The sequence below is a fragment of the Pristiophorus japonicus genome, unplaced genomic scaffold (assembly GCF_044704955.1).
Source record: "Pristiophorus japonicus isolate sPriJap1 unplaced genomic scaffold, sPriJap1.hap1 HAP1_SCAFFOLD_317, whole genome shotgun sequence".
Lineage (NCBI taxonomy): Eukaryota > Metazoa > Chordata > Chondrichthyes > Pristiophoridae > Pristiophorus > Pristiophorus japonicus.
This window is the reverse complement of record NW_027252966.1, coordinates 363,085-382,212: the sequence shown is the minus strand read 5'-3', so window position 1 is coordinate 382,212 and position 19,128 is coordinate 363,085. Positions and strand designations below refer to the sequence as shown.

Here is a 19,128-nt window from a genome sequence, read left to right as displayed (position 1 = left end):
TGGTCGTGAAAGACACTGTAAAAATGACAGTCTTTCTTTAAATGTATTCTTGTGGTTTTTCAAACAAACAAACCCCCCCCCACACACACACAGGAGTCCTGCAGCTCTGCTTGTCAAAAGCAGCCAAGAGGGGAGCAGAGCTGTGGGGCAGGGCCAGGGGCTGGAGGTCTTCTCCAAGGAAGGGAAGAGAGGGGGAGCCAGGTCCCAGACACACACACACACACAGGGCAGGGGCAGGGCCAGGGGCTGGAGGTCTTCTCCAAGGAAGGAAAGAGAGGGGGAGCCAGGTCCCAGACACACACACACACACAGGGCAGGGGCAGGGGCTGGAGGTCTTCTCCAAGGAAGGGAAGAGAGGGGGAGCCAGGTCCCAGACACACACACACACACAGGGCAGGGGCTGGAGGTCTTCTCCAAGGAAGGGAAGAGAGAGGGAGCCAGATCCCAGACACACACACACAGGGCAGGGGCAGGGGCTGGAGGTCTTCTCCAAGGAAGGGAAGAGAGGGGGAGCCAGGTCCCAGACACACACACACACACAGGGCAGGGGCAGGGGCTGGGGGTCTTCTCCAAGGAAGGGAAGAGAGGGGGAGCCAGGTCCCAGACACACACACACACACAGGGCAGGGGCAGGGGGTCTTCTCCAAGGAAGGGAAGAGAGGGGGAGCCAGGTCCCAGACACACACACACACACAGGGCAGGGGCAGGGCAGGGGCTGGGGGTCTTCTCCAAGGAAGGGAAGAGAGGGGGAGCCAGGTCCCAGACACACACAGGGCAGGGGCAGGGCCAGGGGCAGAGCATGTGTCCCAGAGAGTGTGCCGGATGCATCGCGGTTTCACTCTTCCCCGTCATCTTCTTCTGCGTGGTGGCCAATCTTCTGCTTTTCTTCCCAAACTGGAGCCTGGTGTACATCCAGGAGCAGCACCTGACGGTGGAGGTGCTGTACCTGGGTGGAGCGGTGGGAGGAGGCTTCCTGGTGAGAGCGGGACGGGACGGGACCCCCTCCCCTCCCCTCCCCATGGGACGGACGGACGGACCGGACGGGGACGGGGACGGGGACGGGACCCCCTCCCCTCCCCGTGGGACGGACGGGAACGGGGACGGGACCCCCTCCCCTCCCCTCCCCATGGGACGGACGGACCGGACGGGGACGGGGACGGGGACGGGACGGGACCCCCTCCCCTCCCCTCCCCATGGGACGGACGGACCGGACGGGACGGGACCCCCTCCCCTCCCCATGGGACGGACCGGACGGGGACGGGGACGGGGACGGGACCCCCTCCCCTCCCCATGGGACGGACGGGACGGGACGGGACGGGACCCCCCCCCTCTCCATCGGACGGACCGGACGGGACGGACGGGACGGGACGGGACCCCCCCCCTCTCCATCGGACGGACCGGACGGGACGGACGGGACGGGACGGGACCCCCTCCCCTCCCCTCCCCATGGGACGGACGGGACGGGACGGGACGGGACGGGACCCCCCCCTCCCCGTGTCCATGTTGTTTCTCGAGCCACATCTTGTCCGGCGGCTGAGGGCGGGAGGCGCCCAACAATGTCACTTTTATATCTCCCTCCCTCCCCAAAATCTCCCTTTCATCACAACTTCTACTTTTAATCTTATGTTCAAGTTTAAACTCTTACTGCTTTCATTTGGCTTTTTAAAAAAAAAACAGTTAATTTTCCCCATATTTGTATTTCTTGACAATTTTATCGTTAGTTTGGCGATTATAAAGTTTAATTTGAATTTCTTGACGTTTTTATCCAGTTAATTTATCTTATTTATATGTTTCATTTGACATTTTTTTTATCCCGTTAGTCTTCCTTTATTAATGTTTACATTTGTAATTCTTGGCATTTTGAATCCAGTTTAGTTCATCTCATTTACTTTTCATTTGTAATTATTGTCTTTTTTAAATCCAGTTTTCCTCATTTATGTTTAATTTGAATTTCTTGAATAATATAAATTGACGGGATAAAAATGTTTATTTTTGTATTGCTTGACATTTATCTCCAGTTAATTTTCCCAAAGTTATATTTTTGGACGGTTACTCCCATTTATCTTTATTAATGTTTAATTGGAATTATTGACAGTTTTTATCCAGTTAGTTTATCATTAATAATGTTTAATAAGCATTTTAAAGTTGGTTTATAGTTATTAATGTTTAATTTGAATGAATTGAGCATTTTTAATCCAGTTAGTTTGTTATTAATGTTTAACTTGAATGAATTGAGCATTGTTGTGTTATTTTGACTGGTGTGACAGGCTTTGTGTCTCACTCACGGCCTGTTGTTGTCGAGAGACTTTGATTTTCCGATGTGATGGCGGCGGCCCGGTGAGCCGACCGTCTCCCCGAGGGGATTTATTGTGCCCCCCAGGGGGAGGCCGCCCTTTGCTGAGGTGATTGCCGGCCCCGTTCCCCCGCCATTGCCGGGCCCCGGGCGGCCTCCCCTCCCCTCCCGCCCGCCGCCATTTTGTTCCCAGCCTCCCTGGGCCTCCATCACTTGACATCTTTTTCCTAGCTCACCCATCTGGCTCTCACCGCCAAGGATTTACAAAGGAAGGCCTCGCATTCCTACAGCGCCTTTCACACCCTCGGGACCGGCCCAAAGCGCTTTGGAAAGAAACAAATTTCATTTCTATAGCGCCTTTCACGCCTTCATTTTGTTGCAAAGTGCTTTTAGATACAAAGAAATTGCATTTCTATAGCGCCTTTCATGCCCTTGACGTCTCAAAGCGTTTTAGAAAAAAAAGACATTGCATTACAATAGAGCCTTTCACGTCCTCAGGTCGTCACAAAGCACTTCAGAAAGACTTGCATTTAGATAGCGCCGTTCACGCCCTCATGACATCCCAAAGCGCTTTACAGCCAATGAAGTACTTTTTGGGGTGTAGTCACTGTCATAATGTGGGAAACGCGGCAGCCAATTTGTGCACAGCAAGCTCCCACACACAGCGGTGTGATAATGACCAGATCAGCTGTTTTTGTTTTGTTGATTGAGGGGTAAATATCGGCCCCAGGACACCGGGGAGAACTAACCCCTGCTCACCTTCCAAGAGTATCCGTGGGATCTTTTACATTTGCCCGAGAGAGCAGACAGCGCCCTGGTTTAACGTCCTGTCTGAAAGTCGGCACCTCCGACAGTGCGGCGCTCCCTCAGTACTGCCCCTCCGACCACTCCCTCAGTACTGCCCCTCCGACAGTGCGGCACTCCCTCAGTACTGCCCCTCCGACCACTCCCTCAGTACTGCCCCTCCGACCACTCCCTCAGTACTGCCCCTCCGACAGTGCGGCGCTCCCTCAGTACCGCTCCTCCGACAGTGCGGTGCTCCCTCAGTACCGCCCCTCCAACCACTCCCTCAGTACTGCCCCTCCGACTGCGCGGCCCTCCCTCATTACTGCCCCTCCGACAGTGCAGCACTCCCTCAGTACCGTCCCTCCGACAGTGCAGCACTCCCTCAGTACCGCCCCTCCAACAGTACGGTGCTCCCTCAGTATCACCCCTCCGACAGTGCAGCACTCCCTCAGTGCTGCCCCTCCGACAGTGCGGCGCTCCCTCAGTACTGCCCCTCCGACAGTGCGGCGCTCCCTCAGTACTGCCCCTCCGACAGTGCGGTGCTCCCTCAGTACTGACCCTCCGACAGTGCGGTGCTCCCTCAGTACTGACCCTCCGACAGTGCGGTGCTCCCTCAGTACTGACCCTCCGACAGTGCGGTGCTCCCTCAGTACTGACCCTCCGACAGTGCGGCGCTCCCTCAGTACTGCCCCTCCGACAGTGCGGTGCTCCCTCAGTACTGCCCCTCCGACAGTGCGGTGCTCCCTCAGTACTGACCCTCCGACAGTGCGGTGCTCCCTCAGTACTGCCCCTCCGACAGTGCGGTGCTCCCTCAGTACTGCCCCTCTGACAGTGCGGTGCTCCCTCAGTACTGCCCCTCCGACAGTGCGGTGCTCCCTCAGTACTGCTCCTCCGACAGTGCGGTGCTCCCTCAGTACTGACCCTCCGACAGTGCGGCTCTCCCTCAGTACTGCTCCTCCGACAGTGCGGTGCTCCCTCAGTACTGCCCCTCCGACAGTGCGGTGCTCCCTCAGTACTGACCCTCCGACAGTGCGGTGCTCCCTCAGTACTGACCCTCCGACAGTGCGGTGCTCCCTCAGTACTGACCCTCCGACAGTGCGGCGCTCCCTCAGTACTGCCCCGCCGTCAGTGCGGCACTCCCTCAGTACTGCCCCTCCGACAGTGCGGCACTCCCTCAGTACTGCACTGGGAATGTCAGCCTAGATTTTTATACTCAAGTCCCTAGAATGGGCGCTTGAACCCACGACCTTCGGACTCAGGTGAGCCACAGCTGACACGACAGCCAATGACGCAGTTTTGAAGTGCCGTCGCTGTCGTAACGTAGGAAGTCCGGTAGAAAATGCGGCAGCCAATTTGTGCACAGCAAGCTCCCGCAGCCATGTGATAATTACACCGGATATACGGCACAGAAACAGGCCGTTCGGCCCAGCCAGTCCATGCCCGCGTTTATGACCCACTCGAGCCTCCTCCCCTCTTTCCCCATCTAACTCTATCAGCTTAACCCTCGATTCCCTTCTCCCCCATATACTTGTCCAGCCTCCCCTTAAATACATCGATACTATTCGCCTCAACCGCTCCCTGTAGCAGCGAGTTCCACATTCTCACCGCTCTCTGGGTAAAGAAGTTTCTCCTGAATTCCCCATTGGATTTCTGGATGACTATCTGATATTGATGGCCTCTAGTTATGCTCTTCCCCACAAGTGGGAACATTCTCTCTGTATCCACTCCATCAAAACCTTTCATCATTTTATAGACCTCGATTAGCTCACCCCTCAGCCTTCGTTTTTCAAGCGAGAAGATCGGTATACCCAGATAATGACCAGATAATCTGTTTTAACGATGTTGGTTTCCTTTCTTGTGATTTTATGTCAATGCTCTTATGTTTCAATCACTCCAAAGTACACATTCTCGCCAATCACCTGTATAAAGGAATCCCTCCAAATCCTTTCTTTAATCTGTTAGTGGGTGACTTACATTGATAACCCCTTATCCAGACTCGCCCACAAGTACACACAGTTGCTCTGCATCCACCCTATCGAACCCTTCATCATTTTCACCACCTCTATCAGTCAGAGCAAAAACACCCCTTCCTTATCGTGTTTTTCTGGATATGTACATGAGGAGTCCACACTTAAAGATTGTTGCATAATCCATGTTGTGCAAGTTTATAATATGATAAACTATTGATCACCATGCAGCGCAATCGATAAATGTACAGTGCTAATCGATTTATACCTCTTAATAAGCTACCCATTTGCTGTCACTTACTTATTTTTATTTCCTGCTTTGTTTTTGCACAGGTTTTGTTCCCGGCCATGCATTTCTTAGCAATAAGCAAAAAGCAATATTGTGGAGAAAGATGTGGGGTGAGTTGGCAGCTAGCTTTACAACTGTGCACTGCCGTAATAAATACATTACATTTGTCTTTGCTTCTGTCACATTAAGAATATCGAGTAAAGTTCTAAACTTCTGTTTATAAAAAGGTACGTATAAATCAGGGTGATTTTAGTCAAAATTAGTTTTGGTGTTCTAGAAGGCCAACAGGCTACACTTAGAAAGTTTTGAGAGAGTAATGTCTCCATGCTAAATCGTTCTTCCCACCACTCTACACACTCAGCGCATAATCCAGGCCGATACTCCCAGTGCAGTGCTGAGGGAATGCCGCACTGTCGGAGGGGCAGTACTGAGGAAGCGCCGCACTGTCGGAGGGGCAGTACTGAGGGAGCACCGCACTGTCGGAGGGGCAGTACTGAGGGAGCGATGCACTGTCGGAGGGGCAGTACTGAGGGAGCGCCGCACTGTCGGAGGGGCAGTACTGAGGGAGCGATGCACTGTCGGAGTACAGTGCCGAGGAAGTGCCGCACTGTCGGAGGGGCAGTACTGAGGGAGTGCCGCACTGTCGGAGGGGCAGTACTGAGGGAGCGCCGCACTGTCGGAGGGGCGGTACTGAGGGAGCGCCGCACTGTCGGAGGGGCAGTACTGAGGGAGCGCCGCAGTGTCGGAGGGGCAGTACTGAGGGAGCGCCGCACTGTCGGAGGGGCAGTACTGAGGGAGCGATGCACTGTCGGAGTACAGTGCCGAGGAAGCGCGCACTGTCGGAGGGGCAGTACTGAGGGAGTGCCGCACTGTCGGAGGGGCAGTACTGAGGGAGTGCCGCACTGTCGGAGGGGCAGTACTGAGGGAGTGCCACACTGTCGGAGGGGCAGTACTGAGGGAGCCTTGCACTGTCGGAGGGGCAGTACTGAGGGAGTGCCACACTGTCGGAGGGGCTGTACTGAGGGAGCGCCGCACTGTCGGAGGGGCAGTACTGAGGGAGTGCCGCACTGTCGGAGGGGCAGTACTGAGGGAGCGCCGCACTGTCGGAGAGGCAGTACTGAGGGAGTGCCGCACTGTCAGAGGGGCAGTACTGAGGGAGCCCTGCACTGTCGGAGGGGCAGTACTGAGGGAGTGTCACACTGTCGGAGGGGCAGTACTGAGGGAGCCTTGCACTGTCAGAGGGGCTGTACTGAGGGAGCGCCGCACTGTCGGAGAGGCAGTACTGAGGGAGTGCCGCACTGTCGGAGGAGCAGTACTGAAGGAACCCTGCACTGTCGGAGGGGCAGTACTGAGGGAGTGCCGCACTGTCGGAGAGGCAGTACTGAGGGAGCCTTGCACTGTCGGAGGGGCAGTACTGAGGGAGTGCCGCACTGTCGGAGGGGCAGTACTGAGGGAGTGCCACACTGTCGGAGGGGCAGTACTGAGGGAGCCTTGCACTGTCGGAGGGGCAGTACTGAGGGAGTGCCACACTGTCGGAGGGGCAGTACTGAGGGAGCCTTGCACTGTCGGAGGGGCTGTACTGAGGGAGTGCCGCACTGTCAGAGGGGCAGTACTGAGGGAGCCCTGCACTGTCGGAGGGGCAGTACTGAGGGAGTGTCACACTGTCGGAGGGGCAGTACTGAGGGAGCCTTGCACTGTCGGAGGGGCAGTACTGAAGGAGCCCTGCACTGTCGGAGGGGCAGTACTGAGGGAGTGCCGCACTGTCGGAGGGGCAGTACTGAGGGATTGCCGCACTGTCGGAGGGGCAGTATTGAGGGAGCGCCGCACTGTCGGAGGGGCAGTACTGAGGGAGTGCTGCACCATCGGAGGAGCAGTACTGAAGGACTGCCGCTCTGTCGGAGGGGCAGTACTGAAGGACTGCCGTACTGTCGGAGGGGCAGTACTGAGGGAGTGCCGCACTGTCGGAGGGGCAGTACTGAGGGAGTGCCGCACTGTCGGAGGGGCGGTACTGAGGGAGTGCTGCACTGTCAGAAGGGCAATACTAAGGGAGACATCATCATTGGCGATCCCTCGAAGCGAGTGTGACTTGCTTCCACACCAAAAAGGATGAGTTCACAGGTGTTTCAATGAAGGACCTAATATTCCGGATCCCGAACTACATCCTGAAGGGTGGAAGATGCCTGTGGGTGGATTGTTTTAACGTGGGGTGACCGTTGCACACCAGCCACCACACGGGCTTGACAGAGTGAGGTCTGGGTCCAGTGACAAGGGTTAACCAGGACGACTGGAGACCTGCTCTGCTGCACGGACCCAGTGAGCACACATATCGCACAGTGTGGGCTGGGTCCGTGCTGCCCCTGGGCCCTCGCCTCTCCTGGGCCCCTGGATATTTACATGCATCCTAACACCTGGAGGGCAATAGGCAAATTCTAAAAAGCTACATTTTTTTCTGCATCTCTCCTGCCTTCCCTCTTTAAGATCTTCCTGTCGTTGGCTCCCAGTCGAGGACAATCAGACAACCTGCTTAGAGGTCAGGAGCTGCCCAGGAGGATTGCAGGGTCCGGGAGAAACCTGCTCCAGGCAGCAATCGAGAACTCACCCAGTGGGGTAACAGGGGGTAACATTGCCAACTCCCCCATTGTTATTTTAGGTATGGGAGCTCAATAACCATCAGCCCTGTAGAATTTACCAATATCTCGCAAAGATTCCAGGTACCTTTCCCCTACAGAGGAGAAGAATCCCTTTCTGGGTTTTTAAAATGAGTTTAAAGGGGCAGACGCAGCCTGCGGGGGATAAAAGGGGATGCATTCATGGAGACCCCCCCCCCCCCAGTGTTTGGGCTCATAGGAAAGGGAATTCAAAATGGAGCTAAATTACAGAAGTTTGAGATCCCCTAAACATCTATGGGAAGGAGCATATCAATTTTAAGATTCTACAACATTTTGGCTGCAAAAAAAAAAGTTACCAAATACAGGAGGTGGGGCCAAATTCGTGTATTAAAGACCCCAGACTGTCTGGGGGAACTATTCACCCTCTAAGAGATAATCGAATTACCCAATCAAGCACAATGGAAATCATGGTCAAGAAACTGGACAATTCTAAAATAATGCAAAACCAGTGATAGCACACTCTCACATACTGCTGACAAAGGAGACATTTGAAAATCAGTGGACAGAACAGTTCAAACAGAGCCCAAGAGATTTGATGGAAGATAACGGAGCCTTTTTTTTGGAATATATCTATCCCCCAGTTTTTACAAGGAAAGAGCAGCAAGGAGCAGCACGCAGACTAGCAGAACACAGAAACTAGCAGAAGATAGGAGAGAAGCAGAGCACAGACTGGAACACAGACACAAGCAGCCGGAGCTGGGGAGTGAAGAAATGGAGCAATGAAGGAAACTACTAGAACTCATCTCGAACTGACTGAGCACGAGGCCCACGAAATGGAAGAACTGACTGAGCACGAGGCCCACGAAATGGAAGGTTGTCAGCAGCCAAATTGACAAACCCGGGCTACTACAACCAGCGAAACGACCAACCGAAACCAAATCAGCAAAACCTGAAGAATCGACCTTTATTTCCACTCTACAATCTACTTCGGAACGACCAACGGATGAGAAATTACCAAAAGGGACTAACTAAACTATTCCTAACCAAAGAAAGTGGGTATTTACCCCATACATCCAAAACGCAACTTACCGCATCAACGGATGCACCCCAACCGAAGACTACGCAGTCCGAAGTCCTCTCCTCCGTCCGGGGTACGGCTCGCCTAGAAGGCCAAGTGCAGCGAACCCCGAAACCACGATTCACCGGCAACTGTCTAAAGGGATTGGTGAACATAGCCCCTGAACCCTCAGAGCTATAACTTAGTTAGTTAGGGGAATTGGGAGCGGGGAGGCTGGGATAACTTGTGTAAATGTATCTGCATTCTCCTCTTTACCCCATTTAGAGTTTAAGCTGTATTCTTTTCCCCACAGACTGTAATTGGACAATTTATTCAATGTGTTGTACCCTTCAGTGTGTATTGGTCTGTGTGTGTGTTATTAAAGGTGTGCCTTTTTACTTCTTTTTAAACACAATAAAGCCATACCTGCTTCCTACCTTGAAACCGATTGTCTGTCCAAGTCTGTCACAGTCCCTTCATAATTCCAGTGTCTAGAACCAAGGGTGTGGGAGCGATTCGGAACCACTCATATAAGGTCAGAAGGGAAAGCTGACCCCCTGAAAACCACCCCTTACAGCCCGCTGAACTTAATATATTCTAAGAAAACTGAAGAGATAATTTCTAACATGTGTGCGACAAGTAAATGGGCATCATCAGTCAGAGACCAAGGACAATATCCTTGGGCAACAACCATGTATTGCAGCTAACTCCCTGAGACCTTTTGTGCGATTTTAGTGACACAATACACATTTATAGTAGCAGAAGCTGCATTCCCTCAATAGCATCAATGCACATCTTAGCAATCACACAAAAAAATCTGAGGGAGCGCCGCACTGTCGGAGGGGCAGTACTGAGGGAGTGCCGCACTGTCGGAGGGGCAGTACTGAGGGAGTGCCGCACTGTCGGAGGGACAGTGCTGAGGGAGCCCCGCACTGTCGGAGGTGCAGTACTGAGGGAGTGCCGCACTGTCGGAGGGGCAGTACTGAGGGAGTGCCGCACTGTCGGAGGGACAGTGCTGAGGGAGCGCCGCACTGTCGGAGGGGCAGTACTGAGGGAGCGCCGCACTGTCGGAGGGGCAGTACTGAGGGAGCCCCGCACTGTCGGAGGGGCAGTACTGAGGGAGTGCCGGTCGGAGGGACAGTGCTGAGGGAGCCCCGCACTGTCGGAGGGGCAGTACTGAGGGAGTGCCGCACTGTCGGAGGGGCAGTACTGAGGGAGTGCCGCACTATCGGAGGGACAGTGCTGAGGGAGCCCCGCACTGTCGGAGGGGCAGTACTGAGGGAGCGCCGCACTGTCGGAGGGGCAGTACTGAGGGAGCCCCGTACTGTCGGAGGGGCAGTACTGAGGGAGCCCCGCACTGTCGGAGGGACAGTGCTGAGGGAGTGCCGCACTGTCGGAGGGGCAGTACTGAGGGAGCCCCGCACTGTCGGAGGGGCAGTACTGAGGGAGTGCCGCACTGTCGGAGGGACAGTGCTGAGGGAGCCCCGCACTGTCGGAGGGGCAGTACTGAGGGAGTGCCGCACTGTCGGAGGGACAGTGCTGAGGGAGCACCGCACTGTCGGAGGGGCAGTACTGAGGGAGTGCCGCACTGTCGGAGGGACAGTGCTGAGGGAGCCCCGCACTGTCGGAGGGGCAGTACTGAGGGAGCCCCGCACTGTCGGAGGGGCAGTACTGAGGGAGTGCCGCACTGTCGGAGGGGCAGTACTGAGGGAGTGCCGCACTGTCGGAGGGACAGTGCTGAGGGAGCCCCGCACTGTCGGAGGGGCAGTACTGAGGGAGCGCCGCACTGTCGGAGGGGCAGTACTGAGGGAGCCCCGCACTGTCGGAGGGGCAGTACTGAGGGAGCCCCGCACTGTCGGAGGGACAGTGCTGAGGGAGTGCCGCACTGTCGGAGGGGCAGTACTGAGGGAGCGCTGCACTGTCGGAGGGGCAGTACTGAGGGAGCCCCGCACTGTCGGAGGGGCAGTACTGAGGGAGTGCCGCACTGTCGGAGGGACAGTGCTGAGGGAGCCCCGCACTGTCGGAGGGGCAGTACTGAGGGAATGCCGCACTGTCGGAGGGACAGTGCTGAGGGAGCCCCGCACTGTCGGAGGGGCAGTACTGAGGGAGCCCCGCACTGTCGGAGGGGCAGTGCTGTGCGCAAATTTGCTGCTGCGTTTCCCACATTACAACAGTGACTACACTCCAAAAGTACTTCAATGGGTCTAAAGCACTTTGAGACCTCAGGTGGTCGTGAAAGGCGCAATATAAATGCAAATCTTTCTTTGGGCCTCACTTTAATGGTATTTCAATGTAAAAGTTGGGATTTTGTTTAACAATGTCGTGTACTTACTGTCTTGCAGATGTGTCTCTCAGTGCTGTTTGCCCTCATTAGTGTTCTGGGTGCAACCTACTGCTTTGGTATCTCTGCGTTGGGCTTGATTTACGGACCCTTCTGTCAGCATTCCCAAGGTTCCCGCGACTTAAAATGGGGAAGACCCTTTGAAGATAACCTCACGGAATTCGGGTAGGAGTGGGGAATGGTTTGAACGAACGGTCTCCTGGCTTAGCTTGCGTTTCTTCTTCTTTGATTATAAATCATCTTCTACTTTTCCCTTTGGCGATCTTCCCCTGGCGAGCTGCCAAAGGATGTAGCCACGAGGGGGACCTGTTGCCTGTCCTCTCTGCTAATGCCAACCTTGAGTTTCGGAGGAAAGATGGCTTACTACAATTATACAGGGCCCTGGTGAGACCACACCTGGAGTATTGTGCACAGTTTGGGTCTCCTTACCTAAGGAAGGATATACTTGCCATAGAGGGAGTGCTGCGAAGGTTCACCAGACTGATTCCTGGGATGGGGGGATTGTCCTATGAGGAGAGATTGAGCAGACTAGGCCGATATTCTCTAGAGTTTAGAAGAATGAGAGGTGATCTCATTGAAACATACAACATTCTTACAGGGCTTGACAGGGTAGATGCAGGGAGGATGTTTCCCCCCGGGCTGGGGAGTCTAGAACCAGGGGTCACAGTCTCAGGATAAGGGGTCGGCCATTTAGGACTGAGATGAGGAGAAACTTCTTCACTCAGAGGGTTATGAATCTTTGGAATTCTCTGCCCCAGAGGGCTGTGGAGGCTGAGTCTTTGAGTATATTCAAGGCTGAGATCGATAGATTTTTGAATATTACGGGAATCGCGGGATATGGGGACAGTGCAGGGAAGTGGAGTTGAGGTCGAAGATCAGCCATGATCTCACTGAGTGGCAGAGCATGCTCGAGGTGCCGAATGGCTGACTCCTGCTCCTAATTCTTGTGTTCTTAACCTTGAGATGGTCGCCCTCGGAGGTGACCCTCTTGTTTTTCTCTGGGAAGCAACTCGCGTATACTTAACATAGAAAATAGGTGCAGGAGTAGGCCATTCGGCCCTTCGAGCCTGCACCACCATTCAATGAGTTCATGGCTGAACATGCAACTTCAGTACCCCATTCCTGCTTTCTCGCCATACCCGTCTCTGCACAACAAGAAGGCAGAGGTGGAGAGGGCAGTGTAACCAGAGATACCACTCTGGATTCCGTCACATGTAATGCAGCTCACTACCATATCTACCACTGCTTCAGAACGAGGTCGTCACAAAAACCACACACACTCCCATCCCCCGTGTCCAGGATTAGTACAGATGAGTATTTGGTACAACGTGTGGCTCTCCTCTTGGTTTCTTCCTGAATGGCCAGCACCACCGGGTGTCGATGAAGTCTATATTTGTACCGTCATGGACAGGTTGCTCATTTGAGTAACTATTGCACCGCGAGGAGGGGCTAATGATCATTGTGCTCCGTCTTTCTGATTCTGACGTGTCAACTGTTGAAATATCACAACCAGCTCAATCTTTCCACGTCTCCGGTTTTGGTTGGCTGGAAAACTTTACCGATGAAAATCTGTTTTCTTTCCCTAAATTGGCTCCAAATTTCACTTCCAAAATGGAATTTAGAAATCAGAAGGAAAGATCCAGACAAAAGCTTTAAAATCTGATTTATCTTTTTCACAAAATAATCGATGGTCGTGTTCTCTTGCACCGGTTATTGTTCTGCTACAGTGGAACGGGCTAAAAGTCTTAAAGTTAGAAAGGCTAATTGCTGTAAGTCTGATGTCCCTCAGAATTTAACTGCACGTTGGTTGGGGAACTCCCTAAATTGTAAAATGCTTTGGACTGCTTTGGACCTTAAAGGGATAGCACAGAGTACTTTTCTAAATGGTGAAAGGCTAAAAACAGAAGGTCCAAAGGGACTTGGGGGGGGTCCAGGTACATCGATCATTAAAAGCCTTTATAGCTCGAGGGCTAGAATACAAGGGGGTAGAAGTTATGCTACAGTTGTACAAAGCCCTGGTTAGACCACACCTGGAGCACTGTGAGCAGTTCTGGGCCCCACACCTCAGGGAGGGTATATTGGCCTCTGAGGGAGTGTGGCGTAGGTTTACCAGAACTGTACCCGGACTGCAAGGGTTAAGCTACAAGGAGAGATTACACAAATTAGAGTTGTATTCCCCGGACTATAGAAGGTTAAGGGGTGATTTGATCGAAGTTTTCAAGACATTAAGGGGAGCAAATTGGGTAGCTAGAGAGAAACGATTCCCGCTGGTTGGGGAGTCTGGGACTAGGGGCACAGTCTAAAGATTAGAGCCAGACCCTTCAGGAGTGAAATTAGGAAACACTCCTACACACACAGGACGGGAGAAGGTTGGAACTTTGAAAACGGCAATTGGTGCTGGGTAGTTGTTTATTTTAAATAAGGGATTGACAGATTTTCGTTAACCAAAGGTATTAAGTGATATGGGGCAAAGGCGGGTTTATGGAGTTAGGTCGCAGATCCCATTAAATGGCGGAGCAGGCTCAAGGGGCTGAATGGCGACCTGTTTCTATGTCTGGCTGCGTGTTTTGGCACAGTTCAGATTCACCAGCACTAAGTAACTGGCTCATTCTAAAGATTATTTTGTGCATCCGTAACCAAGCGTGGCTGTGATATTTGTCTATGATTGTAAAAGCATGTATCTAAGTACACAGTGTTTTATGTAATTTTACACCATCCTTTCTAATCTGTTCTGTCCAGGCCTGGCAGCTACCTGTTCAATCAAACGCTATGGAGTCAATGCATCGAGCCAAAGAACATTGTCCTCTTCAATCTGGTGTTGTTCACCGTACAGCTGGGTTCCAGTGCCATTGAAGTCTTCTTGTGTTTCATCCAGATGATCAACGGTCTGGTTGGATGCATCTGTGGGGAGCGCAGGTAGAGGACCAGTTCTTCTTTTGATTTGTTCCTGGGATGTAGGCGTCGCTGGCAAGGCCAGCATTCTATTGCCCGTCCCCAATTGCTCTTGAGAAGGTGGAAGTGAGCTGCCTTCTTCAGCCTGTGCCGTCCGTGTGGTACAACGTCTGCAATCCAGCAACCTCGGGACCGAGACCGTTCCGGTTTTCCGGATTCTGTCAGATTTCGGACCTTGCTGTTGGTGCTCGTCGCCGCCGCTGATTCTCGGCACCCCAGCGCTGCATTTTCTGCCGGTTTCCTCGTCCCTCGATGTCACCATCTTGGCCGCCTCAAAAATGTCCGGTTTTGGGGGCAGCTGGATTAAAGATGTTGTACCTGTACTTCTTTGTGGCAGTTTGGGACAACGGAGTGTCTCGCTGGGCCATTTCAGAGGGGCAGTTAAGGGTCAACCACATTGCTGTGGGTCTGGAGTCACATATCGGCCAGACCAGGTAAGGACGGCAGATTTCCCTCCCTAAAGGGGCATTAGTGAACCAGATGGGTTTTTACGACAATCCGTGGGTTTCATGGTCACCATTACTGACACTGGCTTTTTATTCCAGATTTATTTAATTAACTGAATTTAAATTCCCCGGCTGCCGCGGTGGGATATGAACTCGGGTCTCTGGATCATTAGTCCCGGTCTCTGGATTACTAGTCCAGTAACATCACCTAGCCTACCGTACCCTGTAAAATGGGGTATATTTAGTGTCATGCAGGCAGAATAATATATTTAGCATGGATTAAATGACATTAAATTGTCCAGTGTTGTCACTTGGCTTAGTTAATGAGTCGATACCAATTCCCTGCAGAATAAATAAAATCAGACTCGGTGTTGAGCCAATATGTTGCGTGTGCAATATACTTAATGTGTCACTGTGTAGTACACCCCACCCCACCCCCACCCCCACCCCACCCAATGGAAGCCCTGTATCTACCAGTACTTTCATCCTAGTGTCATACAGCTCAAAATACTTGCTCCGTGCATGTTGGAAGGACAGAATCGATAATTGTTGCAGTAAATTTCAAGCATCTGCCCACTATGTTTTACAGAAATCCTGGAGATGGCACGGCTGCATAGGGACGGGAGGAGTCGATTCAGCCCCCTCGAGCCTGGTTCCCCCATTCAATTAGATCATGGCTGATCTGTATCTCAACTCCATTTGCCCGCTTTGGTTCCATAACCCTTAGCACCCCATGCCAAACAAAAATCTGTCTATTGCGGCTTTGAAATTTTCACTGACATTCAAAGGCGATGCGAGAAGATAAGTTTTTACGTAGCGACTGGTTATGATCTGGAATACGCTGCCTGAGAGGGTGGTGGAGGCAGACTCAATCGTGGCTTTCAAAAGGGAGTTGGATAAGTAGCTGAAGGATCAATATCTGCGGGGAAAGGGCAGGCGGGTGGGACGGGCTCAATCGACTGAATGGCCTCCTTCCATGCTGTAACCATTCCGTGATTCTGTGACCCCCCCCCCCCCCTCCCCAGCCTCGACAGAGTTTGAGTTCCACCACCCTGTGTGTGAAGAAGTGCTTTCTCACATCACCCCGTGAACGGCCTGGCTCTGATATTAAGGTTACGCTCCCTTGTTCTGGACTCATAAGAGCATAAGAAATAGGAGCAGGAGTAGGCCATACGGCCCCTCGAGCCTGCTCCGCCATTTAATACGATCATGGCTGATCTGATCATGGACTCAGCTCCACTTCCCTGCCTGCTCCCGACTTCCCCCACCAGAGGGAATAATTTCTCTCCCATCTACCTTATCAAATCTTTTAATCACTTTAATACCTTTACCTAACAAAAATCTATCAATCTCACTGTTATAATGAACTGATTATATTGTATTGTAACCTATTTAATGGTCTATGTGTAAATGGTGAATAGATCAGACACAGAACACATGTCAAAGCATGAGTAGATGCTTGCCTTTAATGATTCATTTTGTTTTATGATTTTTTTTGATTCTGAATCTACTTTATCTTCTCTCCCTTTCCACATCGTTTCCTGTTATTCTCCCTCAAGTTCCCTTCCCCACTCTCGATGCTTTCTCTGTTGAGCCAGGCAGCCCACATCTCTCTTTCCTCGCTCATCTTCATTGCTCTCTGCTTCCCTTCCCGTGTTTGATTAGGTAGCTGCCAAAACTCACTTTCACAGCCACCTCTCTTTCCTCAGCCACTGCCTCCGACTTAGTCCAGGTGGATTCCATCCTTTCTCTCCCACGATTGGAGATCTCTGCCATGTTCCTCGAACCACCGCTCTGGCCGGTTCCTGGGATCCACGCTACGCGCCGCCGCACGCACGCACGCTCCCTCCGTCCGTCTCTCTTCAGCAGCAGCGACTCACTCTGTCTCCGAGCTGTCCTGGTCGGCAGTTCCTCGCCCCACAACCCCACCTTCCCTGCCTCTGTACTTGCTTAATAACCTGCTGCGTCTCGAACCATTGCCGGTTCTGACCAAGGGTCAGCGACCTGGAACATTAACTCTTGTTTCTCTCTCCGCAGACGCCGAGTGTCCCCGGCGTTTTCTCTCATTTATTTTCGCCCTGATACTAATTTGTTCTGTTGCTGCAGATCCTTTGCCAGTCCAGTGAGCGGAGCACTCAGCGATTGCAGATTTAAACTCCTCACTCTACAATCGATCTATAATCACCTCACTCTATAATCAAACTGAGGAAACTGCACACCTTTTCATCAGGAGACATTGGGTTGCCACAGTGTCATCAGACACTAACAAAAATGCCGCCCTTTTTAAGCGGGGCATAACTAATAAAAAGCTACGGCAAAAAACAAAGGAAACATATACAATTAAATAATATCAGCAGTGTTCACTGTACCCTTCAGTCACTGCGCTGCCCGTCGGTCGCAGAAAGCCTCAAGCGTCCCAAAGGACGCCCCACGCTCCTTCTCCAGGGCCACGGGCAGGTTCGCAGAAGATCTGCAGGCAGTCGCCACCACACTGACGCTCCAGCTAAGCCGTGTGGCGATCCATAATCATAGATTGGTTACAGCACGGAAGGAGACCGTTCGGCCCGTCAAGCCCGTGCCGAATTAGAAACATTTCATTCACATTATAAACACCCACCCAAAAAAAAACAACTGGAGATTCCTATCCAATCACCAAAAAGGAAAATCAGCCCAAAAATCAACTCGATGATAGAAGCATTATCGATGACTAAAAACACCGACAGCAGCCAGTCACAATCAGTCAGTCAGCACAGAATCCCGGGTTGCTTCTGAACAGATGCGCCCAGCGACACAGCAAGTCCCGATTCTAGTCCCAGTGAACCTCGCTTCGGGATCAGCCTCAGGCCGGGGCTGATGAGTGCGAGGATGGTTCTCCTCCTGCAGCAGGGTTTGTCGGGCTATAACCAGATTTCTTCTCTCCTCTTCCACATAACCCCGCCGATGACCAGAGCAATCCGGGCGATGGAGAACCCACGCCTGCACAGGGGAAAAAATCGCGCGCCCGCCTGAAAATTTGAACAGGGCCGCACAGCCAGTTTAAAAAAAAAACACAATTGAGAGGGAACATTGTTCCATGGGCTGTGGGCGGCCACCTTAGCCAGGCCCGCGAACAGGTCCTTCGACTTGCCTCCGCACCGCTTGACCAAAGGTCAGAGGCGGGGCTGGGGGGGGACTGAGGTGGAGCCAGAAGTTGAGGAGCAGTCCAGGAAGTTCTGTCTGCAAGCTGGGATTTATGAAGTTCACTACGGTACCTACAATCACGTCCGTTTGCTTTCTCTCCTTACAGAAGACCACAAAGGTGAATAGATGAGCCGAGAAGATATGCTGCAACCAACGTTCGATTAATAGACTGTTCCTTCCTCGCCCACCACCAAATATGTTAACATTTCTGTACAGTTAAATGCGTTGTCACACCACATAAAACTACTCGGGAAAAAAAATCTTGTCCCAGTACCTGTGTAAATGTTCCATTAAACAGCGAGACACGATCTAGTTAATGGTCTTGATTTCATTTTAGTTTTCGCAATGCCTACTTTAGTTAGTGCTCCATTTCCCATAATCATCGTCGCCTCTTCAGGTTGCCTTCTCTGGCTCTGAGCTGAGCTGCCCTGAGGCTGTTGGCGCAGTTCACCTGCCCGTCCGGCAGGAGGCGCCCTTCAGCACATAGAGCGATTATTATTTTGGACGCGACTGCCACCCATGAGATGAAGTAAAGATAGACACATATTTATATAGCGCCTTTCACGACCACAGGATGTCTCAAAGCGCTTTACAGCCAATGAAGTGCTTTTTGAAGTGAAGACACTTGGAATGTGGGAAACATGGCAACCAATTTGCGCACAGCAAGCTCCCACACACAGCAGTGTGATAATGACCAGATAATCTGTTTTAGTGTCATGATTGAGGGATAAATATTGACCCCAGGACACCGGGGAGAACTCCCCCTGCTCCTCTTCGAAATAGTGCCGTGGGTTCTTTTATGTCGACCTGAGGGAGCAGACGGGGCCCCGGTTTAACGTCTCATCTCAAAGACGGCACCTCTGACAGTGCAGCGCTCCCTCAATACTGCCCCTCCGACAGTGCAGCGCTCCCTCAGTACTGCCCCTCCGACAGGGCGGCGCTCCCTCAGTACTGGCCCTCCGACAGTGCGGCACTCCCTCAGTACTGCACCTCTGACAGTGCGGCGTCTATCAGTACTGCACCTCCGACAGTGCGGCACTCCCTCAGTACTGCCCCTCCGACAGTGCGGGACTCCCTCAGTACTGCCCCTTCGATACTACGGAGCTCCCTCAGTACTGCCCCTTCGATACCACGGAGCTACCTCAGAAGTGCCCATCCAACAGTGCGGCGCTCCCTCAGTACTGCCCCTCCAACAGTGCGGCGCTCCC

The 19,128-nt window shown here is 52.6% G+C and overlaps 1 protein-coding gene across 2 annotated transcripts; it reads left to right on the top strand.

Moving 5' to 3' along the window:
- The first annotated feature begins 752 nt into the window (after positions 1-752).
- LOC139249529 (transmembrane 4 L6 family member 1-like) lies at positions 753-18,228 on the top strand. Of its 2 annotated transcripts, none has more exons than XM_070872459.1 (5): positions 753-976; positions 5,380-5,445; positions 11,344-11,507; positions 14,082-14,258; positions 18,027-18,228. In XM_070872459.1, the coding sequence occupies exons 1-5, from the start codon at positions 800-802 to the stop codon at positions 18,040-18,042; spliced, it is 600 nt and encodes a 199-aa protein (XP_070728560.1). In that variant the 5' UTR covers positions 753-799; the 3' UTR covers positions 18,043-18,228. The 2 variants fall into 2 exon arrangements, with proteins under 2 accessions (XP_070728560.1, XP_070728559.1); XM_070872458.1 differs by lacking the exon at positions 753-976 and adding an exon at positions 1,365-1,716.
- The last annotated feature ends 900 nt before the right edge of the window (positions 18,229-19,128 follow it).

Excerpts from the sequence above, each read along its gene's own strand:
- LOC139249529 (XM_070872458.1), top strand. The coding sequence starts at position 1,447 with ATGGGACGGACGGGACGGGACGGGACGGGACGGGACCCCCCCCTCCCC. Across the intron at positions 5,446-11,343 it reads ATTGTGGAGAAAGATGTGGG|ATGTGTCTCTCAGTGCTGTT; the intron begins GTGAGTTGGCAG and ends ACTGTCTTGCAG. Across the intron at positions 11,508-14,081 it reads GATAACCTCACGGAATTCGG|GCCTGGCAGCTACCTGTTCA; the intron begins GTAGGAGTGGGG and ends TGTTCTGTCCAG.